Below are 13,986 nucleotides of genomic sequence, written 5' to 3' on the forward strand. Positions count from 1 at the left end.
AGTAATAGTGCTTGAAAACAAGAGCATCTGTTTTCTGAACAAAAGGGACAGATACAGCATGTCAAAATGAGTAATTAATAAAACAAAGCAATCAACAAGAGTCTGGAACAATCAGTAATCAGGTGAAAAAAGTGGATAGTTTTCTCATTAAAGGGAACAGATGGCCACTCTAAATGGTGTGTGTGCTGAGCAGAGCTGCTGATGTTGGTGTCAGGAAAAAAAAAAAGACAAGTGAGGACAAGGCTGCAGGGCCCCTGAGGAGGGCTGGGCAGCAGAGAGGCATTGCCTGGGTGCCAGCACTGCAGATTTCCTTTGTCACCCCTCTTCATTTCAGCACCAGTGAGCATTGCTGAACCTCCACACTGCCACGGGAATCGAGGACGGTGCTCAGGACAGCTGTGTGACATCCTACAAGGCTGGCAGGATGAAGAATGAAGGCTTCAGAGGACGTTAGCTTCATGGACAGGCTGGAAGAGTGGGGCTGGGGGACAGGGGATCTACTCACTACTGCCCTGCACTGAGCATTTTGTTGTTATGAGCCCCACAAGCACACTGACACACACCAGCTCATTCCTCCAGAGGGATGGAGGCCTCTGATCCCTCCCAGCAGCTCCCCTGGCTGTCAGGATGCTGCTGGGAGTCAGAGCTCCTGTGCCAAGGAGGTCTCAAGCTCTTTGATGCATGACAAATAAATGTGCTAATTGCATTAGCACCGGTTCCGGCTTTCGCTTTCGCTGTGCTGTGATTGATGCAACTTTCTCCTTCATGTACGGTGCTCAGAAGTCCAGGGCTTAACAAAAGAAACTGCATGCTATTAGAATGGGCTGGGTTAACATTTAATCAAGCAAAGAGAACAAACTGCCATGTGAAACGAGCTGGGAGAAAACATTTTTTTAAAGGAAGTTAAGCATCACTTTTTTCTTTAGAGAAGTCCGGCTTCGTTTGCAATACAGATGTATACCTGGGTTTCATGACTTGTAATGCTCTTAATATCTGCATTACTTGCCTGCACACAAACTCCTTTGCCTCCCACCTGTTGAGCTGTCCTCCATCACGTCAAATGTAGCACTTCAATAACTTTACCAGTCAGAGGTCAAACTGCCTTTGAAAAAAAGTAATTCAGAGCCAAAATTAAAGTTATTATCTTCAAACTGAGGCAGCACCGGGCTCTCTCTTGCTGCACTTCTAGCAGTGGAAATGGTTCCATTCAGAGATAAAGCAGAGAGCAAAGCTGGTATCTTCCCTCTCAGATCTGATTCTCCCCTTGCAAATTTTTAATTACATTTGATAGCTTTTGTTTGAAATCTCCAGGAGTAAGGGATTTCTCAGCAACGCGTGTCTATCTGCTTGTTGCACACACTAAGCACACGTACCCACAAACACATCATTCCTGCTTGCACTCAAAGAGCAGATGATTCAATAAGTGATACTGCAGGAGTGTCACAAAGCCTGCTGTGATGTGCCCAAACACCACCTCTGCCCTGAGCCCAGCACCAGCACCTGGGATAAGTGATGGGAGGGAGGACAGTGCCAGGATCCCGGGTGGGTGCTGGTGCCCTGGCTAGCATGTGGTGGGCTGCATGTACTTCTACTCCCCTCCTGCTCCTCTTTTCCCTTACTTCAATGAATTTTTCTTCTTCTTTCCTCCTTGCTTACATGAATTTTCTCTATTCATATTCTTTTAGCAGCTCCTATGTGCTAACCCCTCCGTGTCCCTCCACAACACGTTGCTCCTCCATGGTTCATTCCAATGGCAACAGAGGGAGAAGAGGGGCTTGAGCCAGGGGCTGAATCCAAACTCTGCTCAGTGGGAGCTCTTCCTAATCAGAGACCATTCCTCATCAGAGACCACTCCTCATTAGAGACCACTCCTCATTAGAGACCATCCCTCATCAGACACCATTCCTCATCAGAGACCACTCCTCATTAGAGACCATCCCTCATCAGAGACCATTCCCAGAGGAGGAAGCAAAGGAAGGAGGGACACCAGTGGGGCAGTCTGTCTACTGGGAAACTAGTTGCATCTCCAAGGCAGATCAGATACAATTTCCTTTCCTTCTCTTCCTTCACCTCCTCCTTTATGCTCCCACCCTACTTTTTGTATTAATGAGGCACCCTTCAGCTGGGCAAACCACTTTGTTCTGGAGTTGTTCTTCTGATGCCAAGACTTGTGTGAGGCAAAGTCTAACGTGGTGCTTGATGGCAAGGCACAGAAGGTGCTGGTTGGGCTCCATCAGGCAAATGCATTTAGAGCTGGAAAAAGCCATCACTGAAAAGGCTGGTGAGCACAGCCTTGGTCACAAGACGTGTCAGACACAGGCCACACGTTAAGTATTCAAATGGAACATTTATAAAGTTGCTTTGAAATATTCACAATTGTCACCAAGAGGGAGAATGTAAAGGAAGTGCAGAAGGAATAAATAACATCAAATGAAATACCTTGCAGGGGGTTCTGAAAAATAAATACAGGTAGTTGGCTAATCTCTAGGTGTTGTATCACTCTGCTGCACGTTAGCCAAGGAGCTGGCTCAATATTCCTTAACAAATATTGTTTAGAAGTATGACAATCATTGCTATCATATTCAGCAGCAGCTACCACAGGTCTCTGAGGTTTTTCTACCGATGGTTTCCAGTGTGAATGTAGCTGCTGGCATACAAATGATTCAGTATCATGATTATTGATTACACTGGAGGCTGGTGGTATCTGAAGGTAGTTAGTCAAAGTCAACAGAGTGAATTGTGTTAAATATGAATATTACTTATGCACTAATACCACTAATACAAACATACATTATCAATCAGTGACAGAGCCTTTAGGCAATAAGCATACAATGTCACGCCTAATTTGTGTGCTCATAATTGTGATTAAAAGTTCAAATTAGAGTATTGCAACACAAATGGCTGGCATTACTCACTAGAACTTGGTTCAAAATAGTGGAATTAGCTCTTGTATCCCTTAATTTCCAGTACATTTTTCCATCTCCTTGCACTTCAAACAACTCCTTCTCAGACCACCACCCACCTGTTCAGCTCCAGCCATTCCTGAGACAGCATTTCATCAGTCTTATGATGAAGGCATAAAATGTGCCTTGGACTGTGCTTACTTCAAAGTTTCCCCATAATGCACATTACTTGAGTATCATAAGCAATGACTACTGACTGGTTTTTTTGATGTTTTTTGAAAACAGAGCTTGAAGAACTAAACTGCTGATTACTACCCCTTGTACTTGCCAGGTCTGACTGCAGCTTGATACGAAACGTGTGGCTGGATCAGAAAAGATATTCAGAGTCCCCAGTTCTGTCAGCTCTACAAATGGGACTTTGGGAATGCAGCTAAATAAGGCTAAGAGAACTCATGCATATTAAATTACTACCTGCTGAAACTTACTTGGCATGCAATAAACATTAAGGGCTGACTACAAGGGCAGATGCAGCAGCACACAGCTGCCACGGTGAGAGGGCAGCAAGACTTGGGGGAATGAGTTGGGGTTTGTGCTGGGAGCATGTTCCACAGCCACATCCCCAGATACAGGCACTGGAGATGCCAAAGGAACTCCCAGAGCATCCCTCAGCACAACACATGCAGCTTGGAGTTGCAATATGGTGTGGGCTAAGTAACTGCAAAGCCCTTCTCATTTTTCTCTGCTCGTATTTGCAGCTGACTCTGCGTCTGGGATGTCTGCAAGGTCCTTGGAGAGTTTGTATTCTGGTTTGTAGCACAGATAAGAAAGCAGATGAGGCCAAAAATGCAGCTGAACTTGCAAACCCCACCACTGCCCATCATGCTGGAAGGTTAATGCAGGAGTGCCAGAACACATTGCACCCGGGCAAACGTTGAGTCCTGGAGGCAGAGACAGCTCTGCATTCATCAAGCTTGGAATGATCCTCCCTAAAGGTTCAAGAATGATCTTGAAAACAGGGGAAGTTCTGTTACAGGACTGCTGGTCTAACTGGAAAAAAAATCTCTTTCACCTTAGGAAAAGGTGACAAATGGCTTGCAAAATGTGGGGAGAGTTAAAACCCTAGTATTTTAAAAATGGTAGTCCTGAAGCAACACAGATAATTATGCAGAAGAAAGTATATGTTGAAAACGTGGGAGTTAATGAAATAGAACTCTTCATATTGTAGCCTCACAAATGCTTGCAAATGATGATTTAAAAAAAAAAAAAATTATAATTAGTTTTTAGATTACCTAGGAATGAAAACAGCAAGGACAACACTTGACAGTGCCAGAGATGCTGAAAAGACTTCATTCTGTTTAGGACTGCAGAAAACCTGAAGCTGTGTAAATACACCCATCTTCAGCCAGAGCAGCAATCCCATATTGGAAAGGCAGCCCAAGAACTACTGGGTAACAGGGACCAGGGATGGTGCCTTGCAGCTTCACTGACATCCTTTACCCCAGCTTAAGAGTTAAACTACTAATCTGAGCTAAAGAAAACTCTACAGCAGATGTCAAACCAATTTAAAGATGGCCGAGCTCTACAGTTCAGATACAACCCCACATCTCAGTCACTGCTTTTCCAGGACTCAGTACAAGCAGGATCCAAGTCTGCCTTTCCTTTCAACTAGAGGCTCAGCTATATGAAGTGGCATAAATTCATCAGCTTCCCTGAAACTTGCAACAGATGAGACCCTGGACTGTAACTCCTTTCTGGAAACTGGCTTAATTTTTTCCAGTTTCTAGGATGGTCCAACTCCTACTGTAAGCTTTTGCAATTATATCTGGGTCATTACTTTGTACGTGGTGTATTTATAACTGCTTTATAAAGGGTTATTAAATGAACACGTGGTAGTTCAACAAATCACCAGTCCATTGCTACTGAGGCTGAAGGAGCTACAGGTTGTTTAGAGCTGTGAATTAAAATGTTCTCAATCACCTTCTGCTGTTTTGCTAATAGAGATTTTTCTATCACTCACTATTCCTGTCTATGAAGTCTCATAACTACTTACGAGTTATTCACTCTCTATAAACTACATCTTCCTGTAACCTTCAGAGTTTGAATGTGCTTATTTACATGTGGGTGTCATTAGTTCAAGGTTTCTGTAAGGAACAGAAAAGGCTGGAAATTCTGTGGTGCATACACTTAACCAGTCACCTTTGCTAAGGTGAGAATTCAGCTTACCAAATTCACTGTAACCAGTAGGTGAAGTTCATTTTTGGGGGACACATGATTTATTATTATGGAGGACAAAATCTTTTTCATCTTATGTTCTTGACAGAGAGTGTCTGACAGCAGACATCACAGTGGCTCCATCAAAAGTGTTTACTTGTGTATTGTGTTATTGACTACACTGTTATAACCCGGCACAATATCAACACCTCTGAGATGACACACACTGTATCTCAAATATTCCTTTTTCAAAACAACCTCTCTTCATATTTTCCTAGGCACGACAAACAAAATAATTGTTCTTGTTCACAGAGGATAAAATAATTTTCCTTCAGATCTTCTTCTACCCAGGGGAAATCTCTTTTTCCACCCAACTAAAGAGGTAATCTATTTTCTTTATCCTTCCACCCCAGTCCAGAAGCTGTGTCAACATGGTTAACTGGATACCTGATAAAGCTGACAGAATGTGCATCTCTGCACGCTGTTAGGACTCTGGTGTCACTGGAAGTGACCCGTGCTGTTTCACTGACATTACAGCATCCCTGGGAACAGCTATTACGATGCCGATAGATGTGGCTAATGCTGCTACAAAACAATCCATGAAACAACCTTTCAGAACCACTCCAGGAGAGAACTAAAGCGTAGAAGCAGAAATTGCTTGAAATTTTGCAGGTCTATCGTGCAAGGTGCAACACTTTTTTTTTTTTTTTTTTAGCAATTTGCAGGACTGCATCTGCTGTGTAATTACGCTGTGCAATATAGGGGCTGGGATTTATATCAAAACATAATGGCCAATTACATTCTAAGTGTGCTGCAGGTAGAGTATTTTATGAACTAGGATAGCACGAGGCATCACTTCTGAGTGTAATTAATCTTAATTAATTTTTGCATATTTAATATTAGCCTATCTGCATATTTAAAAACCTATCTGACACACCCCCATCATACTGCCTGAACATCTCCTAGTGATTTAAAATGAAAAATGACTACACCAATTATTGCATGTTTAGCTGCAGTAATGATTCTTAAATTAGCAATTTCCCAAGACGTGCTAATGGAGTGATTGGCTTCTTATGGTTTCGGGGGGTTCAGTCCACACATAAATTTGCCTGGATTTAATAAGCAGCGTGAAGTTGCACCACTTTACACAAATGACTCTGGCTTTCTGTCCAAAAAGGACACCAGTTCAATTCTGCTTTGCATTGGTTTGGCTGAGGTAGCAAGGGCAGGTTATGCTGAAGGGAAGCAGAGACAAAAGGCAGCAGAAACAAAGCTCCAGCTGAGAGAGACTGAGACTCTCACTGGTATTTGAGCCCCAGCAGCCCTGAGCAGCTGGCTCCTCCTGGTTGTGATATAGGCTCTGATTTCAGACAAACCCCACCATCCTTCTCAAAGCTGCACGTCCCTTCTTGAACCTGGTACAGCTTTGCTTTGACCTTGTGAACCTAGATAAAACTTCAGGTGCTTTATGCTTACGTGGTAGGAAGCTCTTTCTTCTCTGTCCATGGGGCGGGTCACGTACATCCTGCCAGACACAGGGTCAATGTTGAAGACTTCCATCGGCGGCTGGTCGGCTCCCACTCCAGTGATGCTGTACCTGATATGGATCTCTTTGTCCTTATCGGAACGAATCTGGGTGAAATCACAAAGACAGCAGTCGATAAGTTTGGGACAAAAGCCATATGGATGTTTAAAGAGCCTTAAAGATCCGAGCCTGAAAGCTGCATAAATGGAACGCCGCTGTCAATTTTGACAAGGCAGCTGCACGCCAAAGGGTTGGGGGAAAGCCAGGAAAAGTGTATTCCACATATTTTCAGCTATTTTTCTCCTCTTTTATTCATGACGATTCTCTAGCAATCATTGAAATTCTGACTTTTTGCCTAAGATGTGGGAGAATCTATACGAACAAAAAAAAGCTTTTTATATGCTATTGAAATCCCAGGCTCCTTAAAGTGTCCATAGTGTTCAGCCCTACCTGGAGTCTCCCAGCCATTAATCACTTCTGAAAAAGCTGTCTGCAAGCTCCCACATCATGTTCTCAGTCCCTGTGACTGTGCAGACAAATATTCCCATGAAATTTCAAGAACTGGGCTGTTTGCTCCCTTTTTGTCCAACCCTGCTGGCTTGACAAGGGAAGGCTGAGAATACCTGATGGGATGTTACCATTTCATTTTACTGTTTGTTGAAGAAGTGTGTTTGGCACAACAGCTTCCCTCCCATACCTTGAGAACACCACCACAAACTGAATATAGAATGTCAAGTTACATGAACCTTGGAAACAGAGCTGAGAAAATAAAAAAAAAGGGAGGTTAATATGTTGTCCTAGCAACCCTGACTATCTCTTTAAACCCAAATTTAATTTTCTGATCAAACGCTGAAAGAAGTTCTTGCAACAGCCTGACTATTCCTGAAAGAAAGTGCAAGGTACAAATAAATTACCACCCCCTGCACCATCACAAACTGTCTTGGCACTGTAAATGCGACGTGCATAAATTTTTCCCTAGCAGATCTATGAATACAAAAAAGAAGTGGGAAGATAATAGAAATCTTGTAGCTGAGTGCATGTTGGCATCTCTGCTACGGCAAGTGCAGACTCGGAGGAGCCTATGTGGGCTCAGTGGGATGCAGGAGGGCCCCAATTTGGGGAGTAAAGGTGGTTTCCCAAAGGAAAAGGAGGTAAAAGAACTGGGACAGGGCTGTGGGCTACTCTTGTACTCCTCCTGCATGTGACCTGCTGCTGTTTCTCCCTCTCCCTCTGTGGGAGGCTGACAGGATGCTGAATGTGGCTGTGCAGAATAATATCAGATCCCCTGGCTCTGAGAAACTCCTTTGATGCTTTTGTCCAGATCATCACCAAGTTTGTACACTGTTTTCTTTGTACTGCTTCCTCCAAATAGTCTGTTCCTGTTAAGGATTAATAATGTCAGCTATTACTAGACACTGCCAGGATTGATTCGTGCTGCACCTACACTTCTGGAGCTGAAGGTCAGGGAATAGAGACAGTTTCATCTGTCTTTTCTCTCCAGGATTCACTGCTTGTTTAGGCTATTAGTACCAAGGAAAACTGATTGGCCTTGCACTGGTATAATCACTTAAAAGAGGTACTGGGGACATTGTGAAAGTGCCCTCATGCTGCACACAGCATTTTCAACAGGTTTTTGTGGGCCCAGTGGGTATTTGTAATAGGGTCTCAAGTAGACAGGTATAAATCTAATTTTCATTAGCAAATCCATGGGTGAAAAAAGGAGAGCATATTAAAATCAAGCTTTCCTTGCACAACTGTGGTTTTAATGATGGCAACAAACTCAACAGTTCAATAACTGAAGCCCACCGTCCCCATTTTTAGAAAGTCAGATTTCACCCTGCCAGGCAGACAGAGCTGAAAATTGAGTTTACATGAATGTCTCTGCAAATGCATAGCTCAAGTCAGGGAGTTCAAGCTCCAGCCTACTGCTTACATGTCTGCAGCTAAGGTCAAGGTAAGTGAAATCATGGAAAGCCACTGCTGGACCTCCAGCTTGGGGTCACTGTGGTGTTCTAAATCACAAATTAAAAATAAAGGAAAAAAAAAAGGTAACTTGAGATAGACATTTGTCTGCCTGTCTGTCTCAATTGACATGCATCTACACAGCTTCAAGTGACCTATAATACATCAGGATAAAACCAATCCTTGCCCTTCAGAAAGATTTCCCTTAACAAAGACAAAAGGGGGAAAAGAAAAATATAAAAAACTATCTGCACCTTTCCTGCCCGTTTGCTCACTGAACCACGAGTCTCAGGAGGATGTCCCCAGCCCCAACATGGCTCAATTATGCTGTAACTTGATCACAAGCACCAGAGAGCAAACCAATCTCTTGACTGGTTTAATTTTCACCTGAATCATGGAAGGGGGAGAGCCTCTTAGCTCTTGGTGGACGTGCTATATGTTTTTCTGCTCTATTTCCTGTTGCATATACTACCCAGATCCCACTGTGATAGAAGCATTAGAAATGCATAAAGAGAGACAGAAACAGGGAAAAGCAGGATGGATTTAAATATTCAGTGCTAAAGGCACTATATTTTATTTTCAGGAAATGCAGATAAACAGAACTCTCTAAGAAAGCGATGTAGTTTAATAAAGTGTACGGCTATAGGATGTCCTTCCAGCATTTTTATTAGCATTAATAGGCTAAGCTGTCTGTATGTAAATTGTTGCAGATCTATGAGATGAAATATACCATAAGACTCAGTTAGGCTATGAAAAATCCATGAGATAATTGTACTGCACTAAGCAAAACAAAGACAGAGGGAGATACGTTAAAAATATTCAACGATTCCTTATTTGTTGTCATCCTGTTACAGTAGTTTTCCTGTTATCTGTACTTAATTCCATTTCCAGGAAGAAAATTAACTGTTCAGAAAAATCACAGAAGTAGTAGCACTTGTCACAGAAAGTTGCAAAGATCATTGAAAATGGAGCATAGTGTGTATTACTACTAGGGAGATATTCATCAGACGAAGGCACACGGTTTTTCTACTGGAACATGTAATTTTAGAACTCTTAATGAGATTTTAAGAAAAAGAATTTTTTCTACAGTAATCCTGTAACATTTGACCAAAGGTTTCATTTGCATAATTCCCAGGGTGCAATTTAGAAAATCTTGTTGAGAAGTTAAGAACATTATCTGAATACAATGTAAGGTTTACTTCTTTTGTTGAAACCATTCCTGAAGCACTTTACCATAATAATAATAATAATAACAATAACAACAATAATAAAAATCTCTATTCCCCAGGAGCTCACTAGATCAGGAGAAAAAAAACCCCAAACTGTTTGGGAGAATTTACTGGCTCAGGAGAGAGCTGCTTTGTCATTCATTTATGCCTGGGAAGTAAAAAGACAGTAATATATCCATATGATAATCTTTTGACTGGAGAACAGACACATGGATTTTTTTTTTTCATTTTTCTTTCCTTTTATAATACAGTCAAGAGTCATGTAGGGTTCTGGGTTACAGAACAGATGGCAGAAGGATAGTTTTCCTTAGCTGCATTTATCCATATTTTTACTTGGAGAACCCTTGGAGCTTTGAGCTTCTCCAGCACCAGGCACAGTAGAACACTGCGTGTAATGACTTGAGCAAGATGAATGATGGTGGCTGATGCCTGTCATAAGAGGAATTTGCTTGTAAAGCAGCTTTTACCCTCTAAAAAGTCTAGGAATGGAGCTTAGATTGGATTGGATTGGATTTCCATCAGTGAAGGAAAACGCCCCAGATAGAAAGGTAATGTTACCCCCTCACCCAATCCTACCTCGTGAACACAGGTGATATTTTCCACACAGGAACCCTGGAATGCTGAGTGTGCTCACCTGTGCTGACAGATACAAATGGACCATCTGGGAAGCGTGGGACTGGCCACCAGCAGAGCTGGGCATCACTCCCAGTGCCAGACCTCCACTTGGCTGTAGCAAACAAGGACACAGTGGGACCAGAGCCCAGCAGCCAGGCAGGGGCTGTAGGAGAACCAGAACTCAAAGTATTGTGCAGCATCCAAAAGGGAGCACAAGGGCTGCAGTCAACGTTTGCAACTCAGAACCAGAATGCCCAGAGTTTCACTCAGCTCTCATTCCATTGGTGCAATTCCACAGATGGGTGTTTTCCACTGCAGGTTCTAATCTAGTAACTAAAATGTGTGAAAAGGAACATTGCAGCTCTTGAGATTGTTCAGAAAAGAACTGAGCCCTTCAGAGCTGGGATGCTTCTTTGTAACAATGCCACATTGAGATGGGCCTGCAAAGCATCCTGCTTGTGACACAGGACTGCATCCTGCTTCTGCAGATAGAGTTGTGGGGCTCACACACCTCTAGCAGGATTTACTTTGTAGTTAAACTGTTCCCGCAAGTGTTACTGGTAAGCAAAATTTCAACTTATGAGCTCCTTTGAGGTAGGAGATTTTATCACTCTGTTTTGCTTCTGTTGATCCATATCCTTCTTGTGCTCTTAGCACTTCCATTTCTTGCTCTCTGGGTGTGATTTACAAGCCCTCTCATCCCAGCAGATGATGGGAACCACCACAGATCCCTCTAACTCTCCTGTGCAGAGGCAATGTCAGCATTAGGGGTCAGCAGACTGGAGGACACCAGTTAGTCCATAAATTACACAGTTTTGGGAGCAAAACGGTGTCAAAAAAAAAAAAAGCAGCTCACTGAAGATTGTTTGGATAGTAATAAAAGAAATGCCTGGAAGCCTCAGAAATGGGGTGTGTAAGGAGAGGGTGACAAACAAGGACAACTGAGGCTGTAGAAGAGCAGAGAGTGCTGTAACAACAGCATTCCTGTCTCTAACAAACTACATTTAAAGGGTCTCACACAGCCATACAATGTGTGGGGTTTGCCCATCCCTGTGTGACAGTGTATGTGAATGGCTGGGAAAATACCTAGAAAAAACAGAGCAGGCCCTATGCTCAGATGCATTTTCTATCCACAGAGCAAACTAGAAAATAAATTTCCATTGAAATTCTCCAACTTTCTCTAGAACATATGGAGTTAAGAATGCCCTTCATGAAATACTTAGTTTCCCAAATCTCCCACAGAATGCTACACAACATTTGCACTAATGTGACCTGGGGAGACTTAGACTTGATTTTTTGTTTTATAAGCCCCATTATGATTATTAATGAACACATAAAATAATGTAAATGATAAGCACTAAGCGTCTTTTATTATTAAGCTCTTAGCTATTTGCCCATTAAGAAAACCAAATTAAAATAATTGAAGACTATAATCTGTCATGCATTCAAAATGTTCCATAGAAATTCAGACAGGCAAACATATTCAAAGTCTTTAAATGAGCACACTTAAGAGTCAGTCTAAGCATTCCAGGATTGGCTCATTAATTTTAGTGGAAATATTTTAATTCAGCTACTCTTACTGCTTATTGAAATCCTTGCTAAGGACTTATTTATTTTTAACTCAATCTGCAATATGTTTAAGACTCATTTGTATAAAAGTTCTTAACTCTTATTTCACAGTTGTTTTAGAAGCCAGTAAAGAGACACATCTCTAGCCCCATATTTCCAAACAAATTACTGTGTGCTGCTTAAAGAATTACATATGGTTTCAGTAAATAGACACAAAGTCAAATGGACAGAGAAAAATTAAGACTGAGTTTGAGACCCACCCAACCAGATTAAGGTGATATTTACAAACTTCTAGTCTCTTTTATCACACTTGCTAATGATTCCAAGCTGCTTCCCAGAATGATAGGAAAAAAAGAATCCAGAAGATTCACTAGAACATTTTATCTCTCTTCAGAGAAAACCATCTACTCTGTGCCTCCCAAAGAAGATGCTTTGACATGGCAAGAACTACTTTCAGTAATTACAACACAGGGCTTAAGAGCAGCCTGCAAGGCTTTATCCAGTGCTGGATAAAATTACTATCAGTTGAGCTAAGTTTCCCATGGCAGCATTCCCATGACAGGAGCATTTGCTAACAAGGTTAAGTGGGAAAAGACCTCTCTTGTCAATGAAAGAAAGGATGGAAAAGCATGGTTGTAATTCTTCCCTCAGCTGGGACGGGTTTCATCTTATATGGAACTTTAAAAAATGTTCTTATCTGGTGTAAGCCAGAAGAAAAGCAAGCCTTTCCAGACTGAAATCCATCCTCCTGTCTTGAACATTTAAGTACACATCAAATTTCCTGAAGGAAGTTGCTTTCCCTTCCCATATCCTGTAGAGAGAGAACCAAGGACTAAACAGACCAGATGCCTGATTTGTACATGAATTCCTTACATGCATTCATCCTTCAGCTCATCATTGTTACAAGCAACATTTATCTACTATCTTCACTTCTATGCAAGGCTTTAAGTTTCTTCTTCTTCTTTAAAATCTGAATCCAAAGCCAACTGTAAAAATGTTCCCTTTGTCCCAGTGACTGGATGTCTCTCATGCCAGGTTGACTATTCCTCTGCTCCTGCTGAAATCTTGTGTGAACTGACTGATAATGTATTCATTTTGATGATGAAACAGAGTAAAACCAGTATGTCAGAGAGATTAAAGATGCCATTTATGTTATTGATGCAACTGATGATGCAGCTAGCACTAGGGAAAAGAAATGAAATTATAAAATGTTTGGATCCAAAGGAGAAGAACCTGTCAGGCACAACTGGCTCGTGCTCTGCTACCTGCAGAAGAACCCATTCCCCAACCTCTTACCTGGAGGAGTTTGCTTCCTCTGCACTGACCCTCCAAGCACTTGGCTGAGGCATTTCACCAAATGTTCAGCTGCTGAAGGCTTCCAGCATTTCACACGTCCTTTGGCTTTCCTGCAGCTCCCTGGGTCCAAGGGCTGTCCTCCAGCACAGCAGCTCCCTTCAGGCCAATTATGTCTATGTGGATCTGTTTCTTTGGACCTTCCCCTATGCCCACGGGGAGCTTTGATAGTCTTCACTCCTCCTCTCCCTTCCAGGTTTTTTGGATTGTTTACCAGGTGATTTCTGCTCTACATGGATGAAGATGTAACATTGAGCAGATGGAGAAGAGGAGAATATAAATCAGGCTCAGGAAGGAGACCATAATGCAGAGGGAAAGAATAATTTCTGCCTGTGATTCTGGCCAACAATCATGTGTGACCCTATGCCTAAGTATGGGATGAAAATGAATTTGTTAGACTCAGTCCAGTTCAAAGCTACCATTATCCTGCTTGGGATAAAGACAAAATAACAATCCCTTTGCCTAGGAAACCAAATTTTACACACGATTAGATGAGATGCTACAAGTACAGAATGCTTGGTGCACAGCAGTGCAACCATGCTCAGAATCTGATGCATTTTTACTTTGGTTTCCTACATGCTGAAACAGCAAAGGATTTATGCTTTAGCATGAGTTGTCT

The 13,986-nt window shown here is 42.2% G+C and overlaps 1 protein-coding gene across 2 annotated transcripts in view; it reads right to left on the reverse strand.

Moving 5' to 3' along the window:
* The window catches only part of CDH4 (cadherin 4), a 407,728-nt gene that overhangs the window by 85,004 nt on the left and 308,738 nt on the right, over window positions 1–13,986 (reverse strand). For both annotated transcript variants that reach the window (XM_071759459.1, XM_071759458.1), the window contains one exon: window positions 6,591–6,746. In XM_071759459.1, coding sequence (XP_071615560.1) covers window positions 6,591–6,746 — 156 coding nt within the window. The remainder of the gene's footprint in view (window positions 1–6,590; window positions 6,747–13,986) is intronic.

This window comes from Heliangelus exortis, chromosome 16 (assembly GCF_036169615.1).
Source record: "Heliangelus exortis chromosome 16, bHelExo1.hap1, whole genome shotgun sequence".
NCBI lineage: Eukaryota > Metazoa > Chordata > Aves > Apodiformes > Trochilidae > Heliangelus > Heliangelus exortis.